The sequence below is a fragment of the Mustela putorius genome, unplaced genomic scaffold (assembly GCF_011764305.1).
Source record: "Mustela putorius furo isolate JIRA1106 unplaced genomic scaffold, ASM1176430v1.1 tig00003853_pilon_pilon_pilon, whole genome shotgun sequence".
Taxonomy (NCBI): domain Eukaryota; kingdom Metazoa; phylum Chordata; class Mammalia; order Carnivora; family Mustelidae; genus Mustela; species Mustela putorius.
The window spans coordinates 30,551,483-30,576,967 of NW_025422005.1; the positions used below are offsets into that span (position 1 = coordinate 30,551,483).

The 25,485-nt window shown below is 45.9% G+C and overlaps 1 protein-coding gene across 1 annotated transcript; it reads right to left on the reverse strand.

The window, feature by feature from the left end:
• Window positions 1-17: 17 nt before the first annotated feature.
• On the reverse strand, window positions 18-25,485 carry PPT1 (palmitoyl-protein thioesterase 1). Its single transcript, XM_004740684.2, has 9 exons — window positions 25,327-25,485; window positions 21,258-21,367; window positions 20,907-21,034; window positions 20,503-20,573; window positions 17,725-17,827; window positions 5,271-5,361; window positions 4,332-4,430; window positions 2,805-2,876; window positions 18-1,565 (listed from the first exon to the last, which is right to left on the reverse strand). The coding sequence occupies exons 1-9, from the start codon at window positions 25,448-25,450 to the stop codon at window positions 1,443-1,445; spliced, it is 921 nt and encodes a 306-aa protein (XP_004740741.1). The 5' UTR covers window positions 25,451-25,485; the 3' UTR covers window positions 18-1,442.

Below are 25,485 nucleotides of genomic sequence, written 5' to 3' on the forward strand. Positions count from 1 at the left end.
GAAAAGGACACCAAGGATAAGAAACTAGTCTTTATTTTAGACAGTATCATAAAATTTTTTTCACATTCCCCCCACTTGCTACCCTTAATCCTCATCTTCTAGTTGAGAACTAAGGCTTGAGAGAGGGGAGAGAAAGATCATAAAGCGTAAACTTAGCAGCACTTAACAAGGTGCTTCCCTCTGCACAGCTGTCTTCCCTCACATGGGCATTCTGCACAATAGTCTTCCAGGAGGTACTGATGGGTTTTCTCAGGGTGGAGTAGTGGGAGGCTAAGATGTCCATGCTCACATAGTATGGGAAAACAGTAGCTCAAGGTTAGTTTTTTTTATCGTAACAGGAGTTCTCAGTCCTTAATATTCTGAGTTGATCTCAGGAGATCAGGAGAAAAGGGGTATGCAGTATTCCCCAAGCTTTCTGAGCAAATAATCGTTTTTTTCATCAAATACATGAGAAATAGTTTTGAATGTACTGTAAATAGTTTTTTGAGATGCGGAGTTAGAAAGCCTAATCTCTTTCCATTTTTCCATTGTCTGCTAACACCAGCAGCACAGTGACTCCAGAATGTAGACTGCTGGCTACACGGAAAAAGGGACAGCTTAGTTAAGGATGGCGTGGAAGGGACCAGCTGTGTCCTCACTTATCGTTTCTGCTTGTACACTGTTCAGCTGAAGTGTAGTTGACATACAGTGTTCTGTCCACTTGAACATTTGTCTTCATTCCCCCAAGTCAAGCAAGATGTACTCCATCCCCCACCCGCCACCACCTTAAGCAATCCAGTTGGGTGCTACTTCCCCTCCCTTTTGTGACAGAGCAACTAATTTATCACTACCTGATGAGACAAGAGTGCTACTGAGACAAGATGGTGGCCCAGCAGAAGATGTCAATGCTAACGCACCATAGGAGACAACATACTGAGAATAAAGGGTAGCCTCAAGGAATTACACAGAAACACTATCTAAACAATACTTTCACAAGCACTGGTTGGCTCTCCACCAGCAAAACTGAGCAAGCATTTATGGTCCCCTCAGGCCTGGATACTGGCTGCCTCTTGGCTTGAAATATGGCTAGGCTTTACTGAAAAAGGTGTCTGCCCTTAAACTCTAATTGCTTTAGCTTCAGACTCTTCTGGGCACAGTTCAGACACTGATCAGCAGCAGACTTGCCTTAGACAGCCTGACCACATTGAGGGATTGTAAAATAATCTCCATGCATGGTATTGACTAATTAAACTTGCATTCAACACCATATGCTGATAGGAGGAGGCAAAGGATAAGATTCGAATCTTAGATCTTTCTGAGCAGGGTGTGTTAGGTGATAACCAGAGGGAAGGATTAGTTGCAAGCTGGATGTGAGCTCAGGCTTAGGCATGAAGGGAATGTTCTCCTACTGGTACATAGAAGCTCTAGGGGCTCCCTGAGCTCTGGGGCAGACTACAAGGGTTTCACTCCAGGAAGGGTATGATGTGAGCATAAAACCATTCTTGAGACAGTTGAAGATGGTCCCCTTCCACAGCCAGGAACACGAGCTGTCCTGCATTGTCCATTTCCTTTAGCCCCAAGCGGTCCTGCAGACAGAAAGATCATAATTAAGAGGCTTCACGAAAAATTAATAGTTGTAAAGAATCAATGTTCATTTGAGATACGTGCTCAAAAGTGTAGTCTTTTCCCGGAGTAGCAAAATTTAGGTGTTAACACTTGAAAATGCCAAAAATGATTCCTCCCTGTTTTCTTCCTGAGCATTCAAAACATAGGTATAATTGAGATTGTTGTCTACAGAGTACTATATTCAGCTTTCTGAAAAGTTTACTAAAGCTTCTGGAGAACCACCTGCGTGGGTGAGCCAGGCCACAGACAAAACTGCCTCAAAATGTCAGTCAAGTGAGACTGAGCCAAAAACAGAAAAAGCTGAAAACATCTAACCCTTCAAGAACACACCTCACTTTTCATATCCTGGCACTACCCACAGGGGCACAGAACAATCATGGCTGGGAGGACAAGCAGCTGACAGAGCTGGAGTGTTGCTTCTGCTGTAGCTACCATCAGTTTGACTTGGACGAGAGGGAAGTTAGTTCTTAGTTGTAATTTCCAAAACTCGGCAGACCTGAGCTTCCCTTTTCTTTGAGCTCACCCAAGATGGGCCACCAAATGCTGGAGATAAGCCAAGAGAGGAGACAACTGGCCCGTGAAATTACTCAGGAGAATTCTTGTAGAAGGCAAGTGGCGCCCATAGCACTTGTGCCTTTTAGGAGGGTCCAGTTCCAATATCCGTTCCCTGGAGTGCGGAAGGTCCCAGAACTAGAGGTAGTGAAATGGTGCAACCTCTGCTGGAGAAACAGGGCCTACCGCGTTGCCCCCAGGCCCCTGCAGGAGGAGCTCCTCTCACCAGTGCTCTAATTTTAAAAACGGGACTTCACATCTGTTCGTGTTTTAAAATTAACACCTCTCCTATGTGTTCACGATGCACTGGGGCTTCTTGGCTTAGCAGTCTGCATGTCAGCAAAGGAAGCCAGTTCTAAACCTTTTCATCAGCAGACAGAAACTGGAGATGAGGTGATCTTTGTACATATGGAAAGCCATGAGGTCCAGGTCCTTCATCCTTCAGGATGTACACTAATAAAACCCAGCGCCCGAGACACTGGGGTCACAATCAGCACCCTCACCGGCCTCACCCGTATCAGACCAAGTCACAGGCCTCCGAGCACCCACTGCTCTGGGGCATACAGGACAGCCTCTATCACCAAAGAATCGAGCAGCTTTGGGAACCAGGAGCTGAAAAAGACAGTACCTCTCTCCTCTCTGGTTACCTGTGTGTACAGACTGGTCTCCTGCAAGGGGATGGTTTCCTTGGCTTGGCCACTCCTGTAAAACCCGAACCACTGCAGAAGAGGAGGATGAATGAAGATCAGACACAACAGCACATATTGTCAAGGTAAGACTACCAACAAACAACATCACAAAGCTGTAGCAAAGAGTGAAAACAGTATGTCTTAAGTCATCTCTTTTTAAAGGTAGATGCTGAAGGATGAGTTAATCTTTCCAAAGCGCTTTCCAATTCTGCAGAATTCCTGTTTCCTACAGTAACTGAACACCTACGCTGTGAAAATCCTTGTGCTAAATCTGACATTGAAGATAAATATATATGTGGTCCCTGTTTTCTACAACTCTGGTCTGGTGAGGCAAAGAAACAACTGTTTAGCACAGGGATCAGCCAACTTTTCTGTAAAGGCCAGATACAAAATAGCTTAGGCTTTAAGGACCACATGAGTGTAACTACGTAGTGCTGCCCTTCTAAACAAAAGCAGCCACACACAATATATAAAAAATGAATATGGTTTTCAAAAAGCTAAAAGAATATGGCTCTATTTCAATGAAATTTCACTTATGGACCTTGAAATTTGAATTCATATAACCTTAGTCATCAGATATTCTTTTGGTTTCTTTCTGACCATTAAAAAATGGTTCACGGGGGGCACCTGGGAGGCTCAGCGGGTTAAGGCCTCTGCCTTCGGCTCAGGTTATGATCCGAGGGTCCTGGGATCGAGCCCCGAGTCAGGCTCTCTGCTCAGCAGGGAGCCTGCTTCCTCCACTCTCTCTGCCTGCCTCTCTGCCTACTTGTGATCTCTGTCTCTGTCAAAAAAATAAATAAATAAAATCTTTAAAAAAAAAAATAAGGTTCACGGGCCCTGCAAAAGCAGATGGCGGGCCGATAAGGCTGGCTAGTCCCTGATAACCTGACATAATGTGATGATTTTGCAAAAGAGGGAGCAAAGTCTGCTTGGAGTAGGGATGACATCCTGGATGGAAGAAGTGACATTTGAGCTTGGCCTTGACAGATGAACTTTAGCTTGTCAGATGGAGAAGCCCAGGGAAGGGCACTCTAGAGACTGAAAAGCATGAACAAAAGCACTAAGAGTAAAAACACATGCCAAGTCTGGTGCATTTCAAGACTTCATCCTAGAGTATATGTGTGAAGTGGGACATGAAGGAAGATTAAGTTGGAAAGGTAGGTCAAGGCGGACCTTAAATGCCAAGCTCAGGGATTTATAGACTTTGGGCTGATGGTTTAGGTCACAGGTCTCCTGGATAATGTGGTAAAAGTTACAGACCCTTCCTCAGACAAGGCTACTACATAATTTTGCAAACAATTTCAGATGTTGGGGGGTGTTATAGCCCCAAGTGTCCCATTTGTAGACCTCGAGCAAAGAAGCCCTGCTCTACACAGAAGGAGGAGGAAGGGACTGAAGGTTTCTCCTCAGCAGGTGGCTGTATTTTAATGCCATTTACTCCTTTGGTCTCCCCATGTGGTGTGGCCTGCCGGCACAGCATCTCACCTCAGAGTCCACAGGGTCCACAATGGAATCATTGAGAAACTTGACCATCACAAACTTCTTCAAGGCCATCAGGTTCTTCTTGTAGGACTCATTGACTCCCTGGAAGAAAGGCAGTTGTAGTTCAGGGACAATACCGTCAGATTCCAGCAGGGTGTTAAAGCCTTCCAGTGCTCTGGCCTCCCCAACCCTGGGCCACAGTATTTCCTCCCCATGATAATGGGTTGGTTTTCCAGCTCCCAGCCCAGAATATACCTTGTAAGCCTTTTCTTATCATCCTATCTGACTGGCAATGCCCCCACCAACCATAGTCTGTCACCACACTCCATAGGCATCCGTCACATAGGTTAAAGGCGACCACCCAGAGAGAGCCAAGGCAAAATGAGAAACCGCACATTCTGAGTGGTTCTGCTATAACACTTCCGTTTCTTCTGCACCAACCCTCAAGTTTTGTTTTAAAAAAACAAAACAAAACAAAACAACCCTCCAGATGGGCCCAATACAAATTGAATCACTGAGTTTACCAGAATCCCACAAACCAAACCAAGCTTGTGCCTGGGACATATTGGGTCCCCTCTGCCATCTCTCTTCTAAGTAAATCTCACTTCTGAGAAAATCTGACCCCCAAGGGACCCACGAGGAAGGCTGCTCTCAGTAAGACAGCCACTGTGACACTCCATTTAAACCAGCCAGCAACCTACTAAGCTTACCCTGCTTCTTCAACACAAGGCAAGGAAAAGGACCTATGGGAAGAAAGCCAAATGAATTTCAGCTTTCCTAAAAGGAACTGACGCTCATAAGCACTGCCTTCCCAAAACAGAACTTCTGTTCCCCAGGGTGTGTGTCCAGGATATTTTGGGTAAACGGTCACAGCTCATCTGCATGTGGCGCCCCAAAAGCAACACGAACGCACAGCAACAGCAGCCTGGGATAGAAGCTTACCCTCTCCTGATTAATATCTGCCAAGAAGATGCTGTGGTTGCGGTACATGTCCTCCTTGATGGGGTCGTGCCAGTATTCTGCTTGCACCAGGCTGCAGGAAGAAGGAATGAATGAAGGTGACCGAGCCACGTGGCAGTCAGCACGCTGGAGGCACACCCCTGTGTGTGCATATGCACATTGTGTACTAAGAGACTTCAAAAGGACAAAAAATCAAGAGCCACCACGTCCCTGGCCTTGACCTTAAATAGGGCAGACAAGACTTCTACTTATGACACAGTTCGTTAAGGACACACCTGAGGCATGAGAGTGCTATGCAGCACAGTACAGTCCCACAGATTTGGGAAAAGGACTCATCCGTGTCTGTTCCCCCAGGGCCTTGAGCCTTCCTTATCACACTTCCGCCTCCGGGTCACCGTGGCCCATGCTGTCCCCGTCTAAAGCCTCCCCTGCTTCCCCCTCCGCTGCTTCCTATTCAGATATCTGCAAAGACTCAGCTCAGCTATCACCACCTCCGCATCCAGCCATCCCTCTCTTCACCCATCTGGCCGGCCTCAGACTCGCAGGGAGGTCTACCCCTTCAATCCCAGAGCATTGCTCCTATTGTTGAATGAGGACAGTAGTTTTCAGGATTCTGGAATGTCACAGATTTTTAAGGACAAAAGGCGGGGATCTGGTGTTTATACTATTATTTCAGACTGGTGTTCACATGCTTCCGTTTCTCCCCAGTCTCTCTGCTCCCTCTATCCTCCCCTCCCTTCCTTCGGGGGCCCTTCCCCATCCACACTGAGCCCTTCCCAAGTCCTCCCAGCTGGTGCCTCCACAGTTCCTCGTAGCTCCTGCAACCACACAGCCGCAATTCCAGAGAAAGTGGACCGGCTGGCAGAAGACCTCTGGGGGAAGGAGGAGTCAGACCACGGGTGGGACTCTAGCCCAGGCTGGCAGGGGAGAGAAGAAATGTTTGTACAAAAGGCGCTCCCCAGCCTGAATAGAAGAGCTGCCCTCAGGTGGTGGTCCAGAAAGCTCCACTCAGCAGGGCAGGATGGCATAAAGGCCCAGAGGGACCAGCTATAGCCGAGAGGTCAGAGCTCCTCACGTCCAGGGCAGGTGCACCCGAGGTCAAAAGAGGCCGTGGCTCCGGCGCTCTGCTCAGCAGGGAGCCTGCTTCCTCCTCTCTCTCTCTCCCTCTCTGCCTGCCTCTCTGCCTACTTGTGATCTCTCTCTGTCAAATAAATTTTTAAAAATCTAAAAAAAAAAAAGAGGCCACGGTCAGCCTGCCACGGTCACAGGAACATTCGATCATCTGTTTTTAAATGTATTTGAAACATTTCAGTGTTTAGTTTCACTGATTTTGTCAAAATGTGATGAATTCTGACCATTTATAAAATACTGACATTGCCACTGGTCTTGTGCTTGCGTTCTAGACCTGCTGTCGCTCACCGGGGGCGAGCTGACTCCCTGGTTCTCCCCCTGGGGACAACAAGCTCCTTGCGCAATGACACACAGGCACATGGCAGATGCTTAGCAGGAAGTCTCCGCTGAGTGCAAGGGCCCGGTGCAGGATTCCAGACAGGCTCTGAAAGAAGTGGCTGGCACTGAGGGAGGGGAGGGGTTGTGAGATGTGAGCAGAAGGGAAGGCAGTATGGCTAGGAGAACAAGGGAAGAAGCTTCGGGAGTGGGTGGGTGGTCAATAGTGTCAAACGCTCAGAATTGGTGAGCAGGGGGCGCACACATGGTGGCCAATCAAAGTTTCCTCAAAAAATGTTCAGGGAACAAATACAAAGGTCTTTGGATCTTGCCCGACCAGGTTCCAGCGACCCAGAGTTACAGCAGGGAGCCCAATGGCTGAAAATGAAAGCAATAGTTCTGGGGCAACTTTCTGTGTGAAAAGTGCTTCAGAAGGGGCAACAGGAAGAAAGGAAAGGCATTTGTTTTGTGAGAAGCCTGGTGCACACGGGGCACCTATGGGGAAGGACCTGCAGGTGAGCAGAAGCTGGGAGTGTCAGGGAGCCAGACGGAGAAGAAACATGGTCTGTACTGTTCTCGTCTGGTCACCAGGGTGGGGCCGGTTTCAGAGGTTAAGTAACGCTCTCAAAACTGCTCAGTCGTGGGCTCCTGGGTGGCTCAGTGGGTTAATCATCTGTCTTTGGCTCATCAGGATCCCAGAGTCCTGGGATCCAGCCCTGCAAAGGGCTCCCTGCCCTGCAGGATGTCTCCTTCTCCCTCTCCCTCCTCTGCTGCCCCTGCTTGTGTATGAGTCTCGTGCTTGCTCTCTCTCTGACAAATAAATAAATCAATAAATCTTAAAAACAAAAAACAACAACAACAAAAAAAAACACAACTACCCGGCTGTGTCAACGGTGACTCAGTCAGTTAAGTATCCCTTAACGCCTGGTTTCGGCTCAGGTCGTGATCTCAGAATTGTGGGCTTGAGACCCACATGGGGCTCCATGGGCAGTCTGCTTGGGATTTCTCCCTCTGCCCCTCCCCACCGCTTGCTTGTGCGCATGCACTCTAAATACACAAATACATAAATAAAAGCTTAAAAAAAAAAAAAGACACAGTTGTAGACAAGGTAAGATAGGAGCCTAAATTTGCCCAAGTCCATACGCTTTCCAATGCAGCCCGCTCAAGAGGCAATCAGCTCCCCAGAAACCAGAGCCTTTACCCGTGAGGCCTGCTACAGCCTCTGTGGCTTAGACAGCACTTACTGGGCCTATTCTAAGCACTTTACACACATTAACCTATTTAATCCTGAAAAGAATTCCATCAGGAAGGCACTATTATTAGCCTCCTGTTTACAAATGGGGCAACCATGCCCAGAGTGATTAAGTAGCTTGTCCTCGGTCACTCTGCTGGGAGCAAACAGAGCCTAAATGGCCTAGGCAGCCCTAGTGGCTCTGCTCTTGACCACCACACGTACCCACACCCCCACCTCTGTGGACCATGTGGCGCCCACAGCACCAGCTTCACAACACGCAGCCCTGTGCTGGAGTCACGGACACTCGTCTCTTGGAGCTGGATTCTTTCCAGGGTTATTGGGAAAATTACCTATCAACCGTAAAGCTCACTAACGTGTCCCTTCATGGCACAAATTCTGCAGAAGTTACTGCTGTCGTGGCCCATCGCCACTCTATTCTGTCCCTCCTGGTCCTGGCTCCAAACCCAGCCGCTGCTGGTACCATCTGCACGGGGAGATGCTGTGCCAAGTCCTGGAGGGACAGGAACAGCAGCCTGACGGGGAGGAAAGGAAATGTAGAAGCACAGGTGTCAAGGCAATGGCTGAAACCTAAGCCATTCTAACCTAAATCACAACATGATTTTTGGTGGACTCTGACAAACTAATTCTAAACTCCAGATGAAACCATAAAAGTCCAAGACCAGCCCAGACTTGAAGCAGAGCCTCCCAAAAGTTGCAGAGTAACTAAAGCAGCGTGCGCGAGGAGGGGAGACAAATAAAATGGAACGGACCAGCAGCCCGGAAACGGACTCAAGCAGCGAAAACCCCAGATAGATGAAAAACATGAGAATCAAAACAAAACTTGAAAAAAAAAATAGGAGAAAATACAGGATCAGAGAATAGCTTTGTGCTTCAGTCCTGAGGACTGACGACATGGCCTGAATCCAAATTGGAAGCTGCCGAACCTGCTGCTATTTGGGAAGTACCTAGTGCCCCAAAACCGTACACTTAAAAATGACTGAAATGGCAAATTCTGTTTTACACACACACACACACACACACACACACGCGTTTTACTGCAACTAAAAAAAAAAATGTGTCCCAAACCAATGAATTATACACACTAAATGACAGAACTGTATAGTATGTGAATTTGATCTCAATAAAACTGCCCCCCAAAAATCTGCTAAAAGATACGCCACAGGCTGGGAGAAGTGAAGTGTAACACACCTAGCAAAGAAAGGCTTAATAATCCTAATACAGGGGCGCCTGGGAGGCTCAGTTGTTAAGTGTCCGCCTATAAAGCTCAGGTCCTGAGCCCAGGGTCCTGGGATCGAGCCCTGGGATCAGGCTCTCTGCTCAGCGGGGAGTCTCCTTCCTCCTCTCTCTCTCTACCTGCCTCTCTGCCTGCTTGTGATCTCTGTCTGTCAAATAAAATAAATAAAATCTTTTAAAAAAAAATTAAAAATCCTAACAGAGATGCATCTGTGTGTGTGATGCTTACACACCAGTAAGAAAAAGACAGAGCGCCCAACAGAAAAACAGGCAAAGACTAGAAGAGGTAATGAATAGGCAACTCAGAAAAGAGAGACCCGAGTGGCCAACAAACATGAACAGATGTTCGAGCTGCCTAACGGGAGGCACAGATGGGAAAGCGAAACCATCCCACACACATGTGACTGGCAGACTCGCAATAGACACAGGATCCCGAGTAAGTAAGACTGTAGAAAACGGGAACGCTCACACTCTGGTGGTGGGAACAGAAATTGGTACAACCACCTCAGCAACATGGAGGCGAGTCTAAGATGCACGCTCTCATTGTAATCTGAGCAGCTAACAGGACGGACTGTCTCCAAAGCACTGTTCTAAGCACTCTATCTACATCTCTATCTCTTTTAACCCTCTCTACAGCCCATCTGCCCTCGTTTATAGATGATGAAACTAAAACAGAGAGGTTAAGGAGCATTCCCCAAATTACCTGGTAAATAACTGAGAGTCCACATGTGAATTCTACTAGTACGTAAGTTCTTGTTCAGGGGTTGCTGGGTGACAGAAAATACGTAGACTGATCTCCAACCCCGGTTCCTGGCACAGAGCTCCTAAGACCCTTATAAATTCCTAAGTGGTTAGAGCACTAGGAGCAGCTTTTCTTCTACTGAGGTGGCTCTGGGTGGGCTCCTGGATGGCTCCTAGATGGGGCTGCTCACCAAACCTCCCCCTGAAGCTTGGAATTTTCAGCCCTGCTCCCCATTCTTCAGAGAGGGGAAGGGGGTGCTGAAAATGGAGCTAGTGCTCCATGGATCATGCTTATGGCAGGAAGCTTCCATAAAATCCTGATAGTAGGGGTTCAGAAAGCTTCCAGGTTGGCAAACACACCCACACCAGAAGGGTGTACACCCCAGCTCCCACGCTCAGGACCCTCCTGAGTCCTGATAGATAGAAGAGTCAATCTATCTCTTCATCTGGCTGTTCATCTGTGTCTTTTTTTTTTTTTTAAGATTTCATGTATTTGACAGAGAGAGTACAAGCAGTGGGAAGAACAGAAGGAGCGGGAGAAGCAGACTCTCCCCACTGAGCACAGGACATATAGCCTGATGCAGGGCTCGATCCCAGGACTCTGAGATCATGACCTGAGCTGAAGGTAGGCAACCGACTGAGCCACCCAGGTGCCCCTCATCTGTGTTCTTTATTATACCCTTTAATAAAGTGGTAAACATGTTTCCTTGAGTTCTGTGAGCCACCCTAGCAAATTAATCACACCTGAGGAGAAGGCCGTGGGAACCTCCACTTTGTAGTCAACGTGGGACAGAAGTTGTGGGTAACGTGGGGACCTATTACTGGCAATGGGCGTGTGTGTGTGTGTGTGCCCACATGTATGGTGGGGGGCAGGCTTGTGGGAGTGAGCTCTTAATCTATGGCATCTGACGCCATCTCCAGGTGGGCAGTGTCAGAACTGAGTTAAAATGTAGGAACCCAGCTGGTGTCCCAGAGAATTCCTTGGTGTGGGGAAAATCTCCACACATGTGGTGACCAGAAGTGGTGTCCTGTGTGGGTAGAGTAGTAAGTAGCATAAAAGTAGAGGAGACATGCAGCAACACAGGCTGGGCTTTTCAACACAAGGATGATCCCTCTAAGTTGTCTGTCATCAAGAGAAATTAGAAGTGCTGAAATGTCTGCAGTATGGAAATCAATACACGGTGGCGTAGTCACAGAATCCAGAAAGCCAAGTAGTCGTTAAGAGGAATGAACCAGATGTGTAACATGTTATTAAATGTGATACTGATGAAAAACTCAGTTGCAGAATGAAGTGCACAAGATATCCATTACATAACATTTTAAATATACAAAATAAGGCTACATACTGATGGAGGATATATATGTATATATATAGACAATTTTTCTTTTTTAAGAGGACAGAAGACTCTATTACTCTCATTTCTTTCTTTCTTCTTCTTCTTCTTCTTCTTCTTTTTTTTTTTTAAGATTTCATTCATTTATTTGACAGACAGACATCACAAGTAGGCAGAGAGGCAGGCGGGGAGAGAGAGGAGTAAGAAGGCTCTTGGTGGAGCAGACAGCCTGATGCGGGGCTCAATCCCAGGACCCCGAGATCATGACCTGAGCTGAAAGCAGAGGCTTTAACCTACTGAGCCACCCAGGCTCCCCTATTACTCTCGTTTCTTGATAGTGGCTGTCACTATGGAGGGCGGGCAGGGAATGGGACCTGGTAGAGATATGTAGAAGAATTCAGTATTACCTGAAATGTTTCAGTTCTTAAAACATCTGACGCAAATATGACAAAATACTAATTTTAGGTCTTAGATGACATTACTCTCTCTACTTTTTTTGAACAGTGGAAAAGTGCCTAAGTAGATACCTTAGTATTTCCAGAAGGGGAGTGGCGAGTTGAGGGCGAAGGTGTGAGGAAAGCAGGACACCTGGGGATAAGCGTGCTGTGAGAGCCACTGGGGGGCACAGACCCCCTGCGAGTGCTGGGCATGCAGGGCTGAGGGCCGAGGACCAAGGGCAGGGCCACCTGGGAGAGCAGAGCTGGCACAGGGGAAGAGAGGCCAAGGCCAGGGCGACACTGCTGTATTCACTGCGGTGGGGATGGGCTCAGTGAGTAGAATAGCAAGGAGGAAACTGGAGGAAGAAATCCAGCAAGGGCTATCAGTATCTCAAAGGGGAACTAGAGGGTGGATTTCACAAGCACGAGGGGAGAGAGAACTGTCACACTCACCGCTCCTCACTGTTGCCCCCACCAAGCCAGGAGCTGGCGCTGGAAAGTCCCTCCTCACTGGCTTCCCAGGGAACTAGATCGAATTTGCTTTAAGGCTGAATGATCTGAACAGTGCAGAGGACACCTCCTGGGGTCTCTGCCTAAATCAAAATAAACTCTTCCTTGTCTGGGTACTGCAACCTTCCTGTGTCCACCTTCTGATTACAGGGGTGGGTATGGTCGGTACCATGTGGTCTCACTCTTCTGGCCACAGCCAGTGATGGAGATCTGACCTGAGCTGGGACATGGTCCCGTCCCCAGAAATCTGGACTGGGACCAAGAGATTCCAGCCTCTCCTGAGATAATATCCTAAACAGATACAATGAAAAACTTAGAAGCTGGGGGCACCTGGGTGGCTCTGTCAGCAGAGTGACAGTCTCTTGGTTTCAGCCCCGTCATGATCTTGGGGGTCATGGGACTGAGCCCCAAGGTGGGCTCCGTGTTCAGAAGGGAGTCTGCTTGAGATGCTCTCCCTCCCTCTGCCCCTCCCCTGCTCCTGCAGGCACTCTCTCTTTCTCTCCAAAATGAATAAATAAATCTTAAAAAACAAACAAACAAAAAGTTTGGAAGGAGGGCAAGGCCACCTTTTACCACATGGGTGGCCGGAGAGGCCAGTGTTCATGCCCACAGCGGCAACAGAAACGCCAGTGGGAGAGACAGACTCAGCGCTTGGTGGCTCCCATTTCTTGATTTTAGTCCCTCTGAAACCCTGGGTACCAAAAGACTATGAACTCCTTTAAAAATTTACTTTGGGCTAACATGGTTATTTTCCTACATCCAGAATCCTCCAGGATACAAAAGGCAGCCTAGCACCGCACTACCAGAACGTGATCTCCCTCTGCACCTTTCCACCCTCCCCGCACCTTTCCCACCTCTTGGGGCTACCTGCCCTTTTTTTTTTTTTTTTAAACATTTTATTTATTTATTAGAGAGAAAGAGTGAGCACGAGCAGGGGGAGGGGCGGAGGGAGAAGGATAAGTAGATTCCCTGCTGAGCAGAGAGCCTCATGTGGGGCTCGATCGCAGGACCCTGGGATCATGACCTGAGCTGAAGGCAGAGGCTTAACCGACTGAGCCACCCAGGTGCCCCACGTGTACCTTTTTAAATCTCCTACTGCCCATCTGCTAAGATGAGATGTACATAGAAAAACAAAGAAACTTTAAAAAGAAAAAGCAACTCCATAAATTTAGAAAAGTATCCATCTGTATTTGAGCCACTGAGAACTCAGAAAGCATTTCCGAGGGAAACCCTGTTATGAATGCTGGGCTGTATCCTGGCTCACACTGAGCTACGTTATGGAACTTACCTCAGGTCATTCCACTTCTCTCCAGCTCACTGTGGCCACCTCAGTGTCCACGCCATCATCACCTCTTATTGAGACACTAAGGAAGCCCATTGCTTTTCCTCTACCTGCTTTCCGGTCCACTCTCCACAAAGCAGTGGAGACCATCCAAACACCTGAATCTGGCCGTATTTGCTTGAAACCTCTCAAAAGCTTCTCTTGATGTTTAGAAGGAAACTCACATGGCTGATGTGATCTTCCCATCCTTGCGCGTGTCACCCCTGCCAACTCCCGTCTATCACTCAACTTGTCACCGGGGCCTAGAATAAGCCAAATGTGTCCGAGGATTGGGCCTTTGTGCCTCCTGTTCCCTCAGCCCAATGACTCTTTCCTCAGCTCCTCCCATCCTCCTTCTCATCCTTCGACCCCAGCTTAAATTCCTCTTCTCCGAAGGCCATTCTGTCTGGAGTAGGCACTGCCTCCACGCCTCGCCACCACTGCATCCTGCTTACTTCCGCCACAGCTTTAGCACTGTCAGAGGTGACCCAGCACCTCTGTTTGCCTGGAGCGCCCCCGTTCCCCACCAGAATGTTCCTTCATGGGGACAGGGTCGCTAACTGTCTTATTCTGCACTCTATCTGCCAGACCTACCACAGGGCCTGGCAAACTGCAGGGCGACGTTTGATGAAATGATGAATGAAATACTTTATGACTGCAACCGAAAAGAGAAAACAAAACCACGGCAATGCTTATAAATAAAGGAAACAGGCAGCTCAAGTTGAATAAAATATTTAAAATATGGCACCACTAGCACTAGCGGTAACAGCCCCGAGCTGCCTACTTAGCGTGAGCTGAGGGCCCTGCACTGAATCTCCACGTGGGAAAGTACTGACGGGAGAGGCTCCCAGACACCAGGCCACGCAGCAGACCGGCAATCTTTTTTTTTCTGGTGTGTCTGAAGAGGCCTTTATTTTCCCTTCACAAGTGGTTGTACTTAAAGGTTCTGCACAGAACTCTAGGATGGAAATCACTTTTCCTCAGTGATTCTAGCACTTCTAGCAGGTGGTGCTGCTGACAGGAATGCATGGTCCTTGGGATGGACTCTGGGGGCGGCCTCCCTGGAGGCCACTCTTTCTCCTCATGCTCTGACAGGTCACAGGAATGCACCAGTGTGAGGCTTTTTTTCATCCCTTGCCCTGATCACTTAGTGAGCCCTTTCAATCTGGAAATTCATATCCTGTCATTCCGAGAAAATTTCTTGTATTACTTCTTTAGTAATTTCAATCCACCCTTTCTCCTCTGGACTCTTTTTGGAACTCCTATCAGGCAGATCCTGGACTTCCTAAATGTCTCCCTTAATTTTACCAGTTTTTCTCTTTTTTTTTTTTTTTTTTTAAAAACCTCTTTGAGTTTTTGTTCTCATTTCTAAGAGATTTCCTCAAGTTTATAGTCCCATATCGCTCTCGCATTTATTTTGGTTGTCTTATTTTTAATTGCCAGTTCTCTCTTATGCTCAGATTGTTGGTATTCATTCTTTTCTGGTGCCACGGAGGTAACTGCTCATCTCTAAAGATAATAATTCTAGGCTTCTTTTTTTCTTTTCTTTTTCTTTAAGATTTTATTTATTTGACAGACAGAGATCACAAGTAGGCAGAGAGGTAGGCAGAGAGAGAGGACGAAGCAGGCTCCCTGCTGAGCAGAGAGCCTGATGTGGGACTTGATCCCAGGACCCTGAGATCACAACCTGAGCTGAAGGCAGAGGCTTTTTTTAAGATTTTTTTTTTTAAGATTTTATTTATTTATTTGACAGAGAGAAATCACAAGTAGATGGAGAGGCAGGCAGAGAGAGAGAGAGGGAAGCAGGCTCCCTGCCGAGCAGAGAGCCCGATGCGGGACTCGATCCCAGGACCCTGAGATCATGACCTGAGCTGAAGGCAGTGGCTTAACCCACTGAGCCACCCAGGCGCCCTGAAGGCAGAGGCTTTAACCCACTGAGCCACCCAGGTGCCACCCCCCCCTTTTTTTTCTTTTTAAAGATTTTCTTTGGCTCCTTGAATTGTCATCATTTCCTTCCAAGTTGCTTTTTATTTTTCATTGGTTTCAGTCTGCCTTTCATACTAGAAGCTTTCCTCAGATGTCTGGCTGGGGGTCCCAGGCTCACGGTTCACGCTGAAACGAGACACTACAAACTGACTGGAGCCTTCTTGTGTGATAACAGAGCTTACGTCCTAGTGACTTCACCTCACAGTAGTCGAGAGGAATCCTGATTTCTTGAAGGACTCAAAAACCTCAATCTATAGATCTTCTCTCTGGGGCCAGTCAGGTTTTCCAGAGACAGGTCCACTGAACATCAGACTAGCAGGTTATAAGCCTAGTGGCTATCATTCTGGGAGCTGAGTGGGAGGAAAGGGGAGTGGGAGGGCCCGGGTTTTCAGTGGGGTGTCTCATCACTATCCTTCACTTATTACCTCTGAGTCTTGTACTTCTCGAGTTAAATTGCTCCAGAGAATAAATTTTGCTTCTCTTGTCACAGTGGGGGAGGAGCAGTCACTTGGATGTGCACTTACGGGAACTGGGGGTTTGATCATTCCTTATATAGAAATGATTTTTTTTTCTCCCAACAAAAAGTCCTGTTTTTAGCTCCATGCACCCATCTCTACCTTCCAAAGGATCTTATGCATCTAATTCCTGACCCTCTGTGGAGCTATAAAAAGTGAATCCGCTCCCTTCTTGTCGGGGCATCCTTCTACAGACACAAAGGTTTCGGCTTTTTTCCTCTGCTGAAACAGTTATCACTCCTTCCTCTGCTTTCTTTCAAAGTCATGGTGATGTCTTTTTTTGTCTCCCCTCTCCTCTCCTGTTCTCTTGGCCCTTGTGGGTTTTCTCACTTTCTATTCTTTTGCTATTGGGTTATTATTACAGTTTAAGGAGGAAGTGAAAAAACATATCAATCTGCCACTTTTAATCAGTATTTAGGTGTTACTGTCTCCTCCCCATGACTGCTCATTTTCAGTCGCTAACAATTCTCATCGCCATGGGTTGTGCTTGGTTCACAAAAGAAACACAAAGAAATAAAAGGATGATTTTTTCTGAAGCATCTGGCAAGAGTTAGAAGAATACGGAGTAAAGAATAAAGAACAATGGGGGCACCTGAGTGGCTCAGTCAGTTAAGTGTTTGCCTTCTGCTCAGATTATGATCTCTGAGCCCCACATTGGGGTGTCCCTATTAGACAGGGAGTCTGCTTCTCCCTCTCCCTCTGTGCTCTATCGCTCTCAAATAAATAAAATCTTAAAAAAAAAAAAGTATCTTAGTTTCCCTCACTGACCATTAGGTGGCACTACTGACCTGACACAGCTCTGTGACTCTACGTGTGGCCAATGGGTAGGAAACGAAGAGGTTAGTTAGGGACAGGTTGTTTCCACATGCAGAGTCCTGGCAGGGCTGAACCTTGGAAAATGGCTTCAAGGAAGTGTTGCACTGAAGAACTGTTATTAGACAAGAATAATACGCTCGGAAAACCTTTAGGATAGCTGCTGTTGTCATACTAGTTGATCCCAAATCTAGTTATCATCTAGAGTTCTCCAGGGGCACCTGGGTGGCTCAGCAGTTAAGCATCTGCCTTCAGGGGGTGTCTGGGTGGCTCAGTGGGTTAAAGCCTCTGCCTTCGGCTCAGGTCATGATCCCAGGGTCCTGGGGTCAAGCCCCGACTCGGGCTCTCTGCTCAGCAGGGAACCTGCTTCCCCCCACTTCTCTCTCTGACTGCTTCTGCCTACTTGTGATCTCTGTCAAATAAATAAATAAAATCTTAAAAAAAAAAAAAAAAAGCATCTGCCTTCATATCAGGTCATGATCCTAAGGTCCTGGGATCCAGCCCTGAGCTGGGCTCCCTGCTCAGCAGACAATCTGCTTCTCCCTCTCCCTCTGCCCCTCCTCCTGCTCACACTCTCTCGCGCACGCACTTTCTCTTTTCTCTGGGATAAATAAATAAAATCTTAAAAAAAAAACCAAACCCTTCCTTTTTAAAATTTAATATTAGAGCAGTTTTAAGCTTATAATATAACCAAGCAGACAGCACAGAAATACTTTAGAAAAGCCTCTCATGCGCATACCCCTGGCCACTACTCCTGGAATTTCTGCTGTCAACATCATTTCAGTGTCGGCATGATATTTTCACACACTGACAGTTCCACATCCTTTCCAGCCAACCATACATACCGTTCTTGAATAGCTTTGTTGTAAGCCCCAGCATTCAGCGTCTTCCTGATCAGGTCACAGATGTGAGAACTCTCCCCTGGACACCGAGGGAGTCCATAAACACCTACAGCAGCAGAAGACAAAACACCTTCAAGAGCTATGTACTGAACACCTACTATGTGCAAGGCACGGTGAGGAAGACAATGAACCAGAGCTAGCCTCTGATCTCATTCATCTATGCCTCAAGAAAATAGCGTATTGAGAATTCATACCATAGCCAGCTGGCACTCCCATTCGAGTTTTCTGCCTAAGGGTCTTAGCTCCAGCTCTTCCTGGTAGATGTGCTCCTCTCACTGCCTCAGTGATTGGGCTCATTCCGGCTCTCAGGTCTTAGCTTGGGGAAGTCACATCTGACAACCCTAACTCAAGTAGTGCCCCACCCCCTTCCTCACCCCTCCCCCAGTTATACCTTCCATCTTCATCAGCCTCAGCCTTCATCATATGAAAAATAACATTTTCAGCAGTACCAGGCATAGTTCTAAGAATATATTGGCAGTAATTCATTCAATCCTCAAAACCAACATGTGGGGTAGAAATTATTATTCACCCTATATTATGGAAAAGAAACTTCAAAACGGAGAGGTTAAATACTTGGTCTCAGGTTGGACAATAAGCGTAGAGCCAGGATATGAACACAGGTAGTTTGGCTCCAGAGCCCATATCTTTTTCTTTTTCTTTTCTTTTTATTTTTTAAAAGATTTTGTTTATTTATTTGTCAGAGAGAGAGAAGGAGAGCATAAGCAGGAGGAGCGGCAGGCAGAGAGAGAAGCAGGTACACTGCTGAGCAAGGAACCCCATGCAGGACTTGGTCTCAGGACCCTGAGATCATGATCTGAGCTGGAGGCAGCAACTCAATCGACTAAGCCACCCAGGCACCCCTTATTTATTTACTTTTTTTAAAATAGGCTCCACCCTCAGCATGGAACCCAATGCGGGGCTGAACTCATGACCTTGAGATTATGACCTGAGTGAGATGAAGAGTCAGATGCTCAACAGACTGAGACACCCAGGTGCCCCCAGAGCCCACATCTTTAACCACTATTCTGTCCTTCAAGTATTATCCTAGGGCGCCTGGGTGGCTTAGTCATTAAGTGTCTGCCTTTGGCTAAGGTCATGATCCCAGGGTCCTGAGACTGAGCCCCACATCAGGCTCCCTGCTTGGCAGGAAGCCTGCTTCTCCCTCTCTTGCTCCCCCTGCTTGTGTTCCCTCTCTCACTGCATCTGTCAAATAAATAAATAAAATCTTAAAAAAAAAATCAACATTATCCTATTTCTCTCTCTTTCTCTCTTTTTTTAAGTAGGTCCCACGCATGGAGTCCAATAGAGGGCTCAAACTCATGGTCCTGAAATGAAGATCTGAGCTGAGATCGAGAGACAGACACTTAACCAACTGAGCCACCCAGTGCCCCATATCCTGTTTTTTTCTGGAACATAGTTCCCACTATCTGTATTTATTTATTTACTTGCTTCATTGTCTATTTCCTAACCCCCACACTAGAATGGAAGTTTCCTGAAGACAGGGACCTTGTCTGTCCTATTTATAGATTTTCACACATATTTGTTGACTGAATAATAAAGTTGTTTTTGCCAACTTGCATTTGAATATTACTTGTGTTTTTAAGAAGTATTTTGGGGGGCACCTGTCAGTTGGTGGCTCAGTCAGTTAAGAGTCTGCCTTCAGCTCTGGTCATGACTGCAAGGTGCTGGGATCGAGCCCTGTGTCGGGCTCCTCGCTCAGCAGGGTGTCTGTTTCTTCCCTCTTCCTCTCCCCCTCCACCCATGTGTGCTCTCTTTCTCTCTCTCAAATAAATAAATAAATAAAATCTTAAGCAAACAAAAGAAGTATTTTTCTACTTACTCTCTCACTTCATCCTCTGAAAAATTCCTACAAGAAGGGCAAGGCCTTCTTTCAGTTTCCCTCATCTGTGAAAGGGATCTAAGTACCAAATTATTTGCCCATCATCAACAGTTAACTGGGTGAATTCCTGATTATAAGGAGAATCCTTCTGCCCCTACACTATGCTACGTGATAGCCACCATGAGAACAGAGATGATACTCTACCCAAAGACACATCCTTCCCCAAAAGTTATGTAATTCTGCCTAAACAGAAAACCTGTTGTTTTTCAAAGGATTTATTTTCTACTGTTAACTTTATAGACAAAAAACCTCAGATGTTATTGTTTGCCTGAGTCTAAATTCAGTAAGACATCACAATGTCAGAAAACAGGAAAAGCAGGGCACTTGGATGGCTTAGTCAGTTAAGAATCTGCTCTCAGCTCAGGTCATGATCTCAGGGTTCTGGGATCGAGCCCCACATTGGGGTCTCTGATCAACAGGGAGTCTGCTTCTGCCTCTCCCTCTGCCCCTCCCCCAACTTGTGTGCCTGTGCTCTCTCTCACTCTCAAATAAATAAAACCTTTAAAAAAAAGAAAGGAAAGACTGTTGGTCCTTACTGACTCCTTAGTCACCACCTGCCATGTGGCTGCAACCACCTCACCTCCAGGAAATCATGTCATTTAAACTGGAGAGAAGCAGTTGGCAACCTGATTCACCTGTGTTCTTGGCTTCTAGAATCCCAAGTCTCTTCCTATTTCTTTAATTCTGGCTAGTTTATTATAACGGGACTTTCCAAGGATGGCTGACTTCTTGTACCAATAGAGCTGCTGGAATGTTTTAAAATCAAGTGGTCACATGGATTAGAACAGAGAAAAAAAAGGAAGCAAAGAGGCCAAAGTTACCTTGATGTTGTCCCCCAACTGAGATCAGATTGATCATGGGAGGTGATGGGCATCTCTGAGCCACTGCCCTCCTGGGGAAAAAAAAAAAAAGGATTATCAGATCCAACAGTCAGATAAAAATATATCTTTAACCTCCAAATTTCCAGATTAAGCTACTTCATCCTCTGTGATTCCCCAAAGCCATGAAGCATCAGGATTTCCCCCAGTAAGGTCAAATGCAAATCTTTATTCTTTCATAGAAAATAAATTAAGTTTCATAAAGCTTTTTATATGGAGACAATTTAGAATACCTTTCCTTACAAGAGAGATGAAATGCTCAAAAGAATTAGAGTAGTGGATCTACCCGAATATAAGGAAAAGATCAATTCCATGTAAATAGTACAATCGAACAGAAAGGAACTTACAGAAATTGACCTCCTTGGGAGAATCCCATTGCATTGTAGCCTTGCTGCAATTTAGGATCCTTAGCAAGAATCTCACACACTGTTGCTACTTGGGAATTGACATTCAAGAAGAAGCTGTTCTCCACATCCTGAAAGAGGAGCCACAGAGGAAAGTCAGGATGAAAACCACCAATGGCCATCTTCCCTAAGAGGCCAAACAAATTCAGGTTGGAAGCCTCACATAAGCCACTCAAGAGTTCAAGTATCATTGTATGATCTGCTGCTAAAAATGCAAGGCAAAGCATTTTAATAATATATTCTATGAAATCAGTCAGCTAACCTTCAGAGGAACACAGCTGTGAAGGGCCTTACCTCCATCAGGGTCTTCCCAATTTCTAAGGATAAGACATAAATTCCCGGTATTTTCTTCTCAACCATTTTTTTAATAGCACCCATGCTTAAGGGATTACAACAGCTGTCTCCTAGACAACAAAGACAAGGGGAAATACTCGTGAGCCAAAACATCACACATTTTTAAAAAAAAGTTCTATACTTCAAAGAGCATTATTAAGAATGTGAAACATACAGAATGGGAGAAAATATTTGCAAAACATATACCTGATAAGGGTTTAATACCCAGGATATACAAAGAACTCTTACAACTCAAAAAGAAGTTAATCTAATTAAAAAATGGAAATAGGACTTGAACAGACTTATCTCCAAAGAACACAAGCACATGAAAACATGCTCAACATCACTGGTCATTAAGGAAATGCATATCAAAACTATAATGAGATACCACATCATACTTACTAGGATGGCTTAAAAAAATTAAAATTAAAAAAATAAAAAAATTTTTAATTAAAAGATGGAAAGTAACAAGTGTTACAAGGATGTAGAGAAATAGGAATCCTTGTATTGCTGGTGGGAGTGTGATATGATGCAGCCACTGTGAAAATTTTATAGTTCCTCAAAAAGTCAAACCTAACAATTACCACATGACCCAGCAATTTCACTTCTAGATTTCTACCCAACAGAAATTAAAACATGCCCACACAGAAACGTGTACATCAATGTTCATAGCAGCATTATTCATAATAGTTAAAGGGTGGAAATGACCGAAATGTCCATCAATGGATGAGTGGGTAAACCAACTGTGGTATATACACACAGAGGAATATTATTCAGCCAGAAAAAAGAATGAAGCACTGACATGTTGCAATGTGGATGAACCTAAAAACCATTACTATATGTGAAATGAGCTAAACACAAAAGGTCACATAATACATGATTAACTATGTATATGTATATATATATATATATATATATATATATCCAGAATAGGCAAATCTATACAGACAGAATGCAGATTGGACATCTCCAGGGACTGCTAGGAGCAGGGAACAGTGTGATTACTTAACGGATCCTGGTGTTTTGTAGGGTGATGAAAAAGCTTTGAAATTAGAGAGAAGTGGTAGGCCTACAACATAGTGAACCCATTAAACGCCACTGAATTGTATATTTTAACATGGTTAATTGTAGGTTATATTTGTTTCACTCCAATTTTTTTTTAAGATTTTTATTTATTTATTTGACAGAGATCACAAGTAGGCAGAGAGGCAGGCAGAGAGAGAGGAGGAAGCAGGCTCCCTGCTGAGCAGAGAGCCCAATGCAGGCCTCTATCCCAGGACCCTGAGATCATGACCTGAGCCGAAGGCAGAGGCTTTAACTCACTGAGCCACCCAGGCGCCCTGTTTCACTCCAATTTTTAAAAAAGAACATTTTTTTTGCTTGGCTCATGTTTATCAAATAATAAAAAACTTCAAAAGCCCATACAATATAATTGGCACACAAAATTCACAACTGAAAAATAAGCAGAGATGCTTATTATGCTCCCTTATCATCTGGAACATTTGGGAATAATAGATTCAAAAGGACTTAGGAGCCAGACTGGAGGGCTGGGGAAAAGCAAGGAAAGAACCTAGGACATGAAATTTGAGGAAGTACTCACTCACAGGTTTGTGCCAGTGCTGACCCTAAACTTCTACAAACTAGAGAGTGAATGCCTTCTTTTTTTTTTTTTAATTTTTATTTATTTATTATTTATTTATTTATATTGACATATAATGTTTTATTAGCCCCAGGGGTACAGGTCTGTGAATCACCAGGTTTACACTTCACAGCACTCACCACAGCCCATACCTTCCCCAATGCCTGTAACCCAACCATCCTCTCCCTAACCCCCTCCCCCAGCAACCCTCAGTTTGTTTTGTGAAATTAAGAGTCTTTTATGGGAGTAAATGCCTTCTTAAATTTTGCACTCTGGGGGTCTCCCTGCTCACCCTACTCCTAGTCCTGTTTCCTGTTTCTAGGAACCAGAACTAAAAACCAGAAGCAGAGTGACCAGCCACTCACCCAGAGAAATAGGCAGAGGTCATTCCCCATTTGGAGCTGAATCATCAGGTTTCTAACCTGAGAGGAAGGCTTAAGATTCATTTTTAGAGGAAAAGCTAAGGCTTAGAGCATTTTCTACTTCTCTCATAACTTCTTTTAAATCTCTTGCGATAGCCCCAGAGCCCAGCACAGAGCGCTGTATTTGCCGGCTCTAATTGCTCTTTGAACACTTTTCTTTAACTCTATCCAATAAGGCTGTCACCTTCATCATGTTCCCCAAACTGCCTAGGTTAAGGTCATTAGTGATCTTCAAATTGTTAAACGCAATAACCTGTTCTCAGTTGCCCTGCTGATAAAATTCCATACAGCTGATTGCTCCCTTCCTCTTGAAACATTTTCACTGGACTTCCTGGACACTGCACTCTTCTAACGTTCCTCCACCATCACTGTCTCCTCAACTGATTCCACCTCATCTCCTCAACCTCCAAATGTTGGCAGTGTCTCAGGGCTCCATCTTGAGAACTCTTTCCTCCTGTGCACTCTAATACCCATGATCCTGCCCAGTTTCATGGCCTTAAATGCCAACCATAGGCGGAAGGCTCCCAACTTAAATCTCTAATTCATATCTCTGTCCTATACTCTGCACTCCTCTACATCTCCTGAATGTCTAATGAGGATCTCAAATCTAGTAAGTCCAAAAGCAGGACTTTTTCTTGCTGGCCCTACAGGCTTCCTCATTTTGGTAGAACGACAAATTCTTCCTTCTGCTTGTCCAGTCCCAAACCCACAGAATCATCCTTGACTCTTCTTTTTCTCTCATTCTGAATCTAACCTGTTAACAGATCCCATTGGTTTTGCCTTCAGAAGATACCCAAACTTTGAACACTTCTCAGCATCTCCCAGTATTATCCTGTTTCATGCCATCCGCCATCTCTTGTTTAAATGGTTGCAGTAGCTTCCTAACTTGTGTTCCTCCAAACGTCTATAATCCCCTACAATCTATTCTTTTTTTTTTTTTTTTTAAGTAGGCTCCATGCCCAGTGTAGAGTCCAACACAGGACTTGAACTCACAGCCCTGAGATATAATATACAACAATTAGAGCAGTCCTTTTAAAAAATGAAAGTCATATCATGTCACTCATGTGCTCAAAACCCTCCACGGACTACCCATCTCAAATTCTAGCCAATGCCCTTAGTAGGCCCAACACTGGCACCCTCCCAACCTAATCCCCTACTTTCTTCTCCTTGCTCACTCAGTTCCCACCCCACTGACCTGAATGTTGTTCCTTCAACATACCAGACATACTTCCACCTCAGGGTCTTTGCATTTACTGTTCCTTCTACCAGCTATTCACAGGGCAGCTTCCCTCATCCACTTCAGGTCTTTGTACACATGTCATTTTCTCAGTGAATCCTTTCTTGACCTTCCTTATAAAATCGCCAGCCCCCGCCTCCCATTTCTATCCTCCTACTGCTTTCTTTTTCTCCATTGCACTTATCACCATTTTACTTAAAACGTATTATATGTTTTGCTTATTTATTTCTTTATAGTCTCTCTCTCCCCCTGGTAAGTAAGTTCCAAAAGGGCAAAGAATTTGGTCTGTTCACTGTCGTATCTGCAGCATCTAGTAGGTGCTTGATACCTACATGTTAAATGTAAAAAGGAACTGCAGGTGCCTGACAAATCTATTCAGTGTGTCAATGAATAAAAGGTTGGATGCCCCCGTCATTCGGCCACAGCCAGGACTGCCAAACCAAGTACCAGACGCTGCACTCTGACGCCACTGCCATTGAGGATTAAACAAGAACAGCACGGAATACCCTAACCCAATGCACGGCTCTCTGCGAGCACTCACCAGAGGATAGTCCCTTCCCCCTCTCCCTTTCCAGTGCAGAGCAGCCCCCCCCAAATCCTCAGACGTCGGGTCGGCAGAGCGTTGTGCAGCCACGGTCCTCGCCCTCCACACTCGCACTCTGCAGACGCGAACCCAGGCTGGGAAAGAGAAGGAGTCTCCAAACCCTTCTGACTCTCTTCTCCCTCACTCACCCATCCCATGCCAGATCACCAGCGGCAGCGGCGCGGCCCGGTCTAGATGCCCGAGCGCCCGTGCAGCGAAGGACCCGGGCAAGAGAGCGACGGCCAAGAACCACAAGCAGCTGGGCGACGCCATCTTGACCCAATCATGTGACCGCGCTCCCGGGCCTG

Coding starts and splice junctions, on each gene's coding strand:
- PPT1 (XM_004740684.2), bottom strand. CDS start 25,450: ATGGCGTCGCCCAGCTGCTTGTGGTTCTTGGCCGTCGCTCTCTTGCCC. Junction 21,035..21,257: donor TTGGGAAGACCCTGATGGAG/GTAAGGCCCTTC, acceptor CTCCTCTTTCAG/GATGTGGAGAACAGCTTCTT. Junction 20,574..20,906: donor TCCCAAGGAGGTCAATTTCT/GTAAGTTCCTTT, acceptor TTTTTTCCCCAG/GAGGGCAGTGGCTCAGAGAT.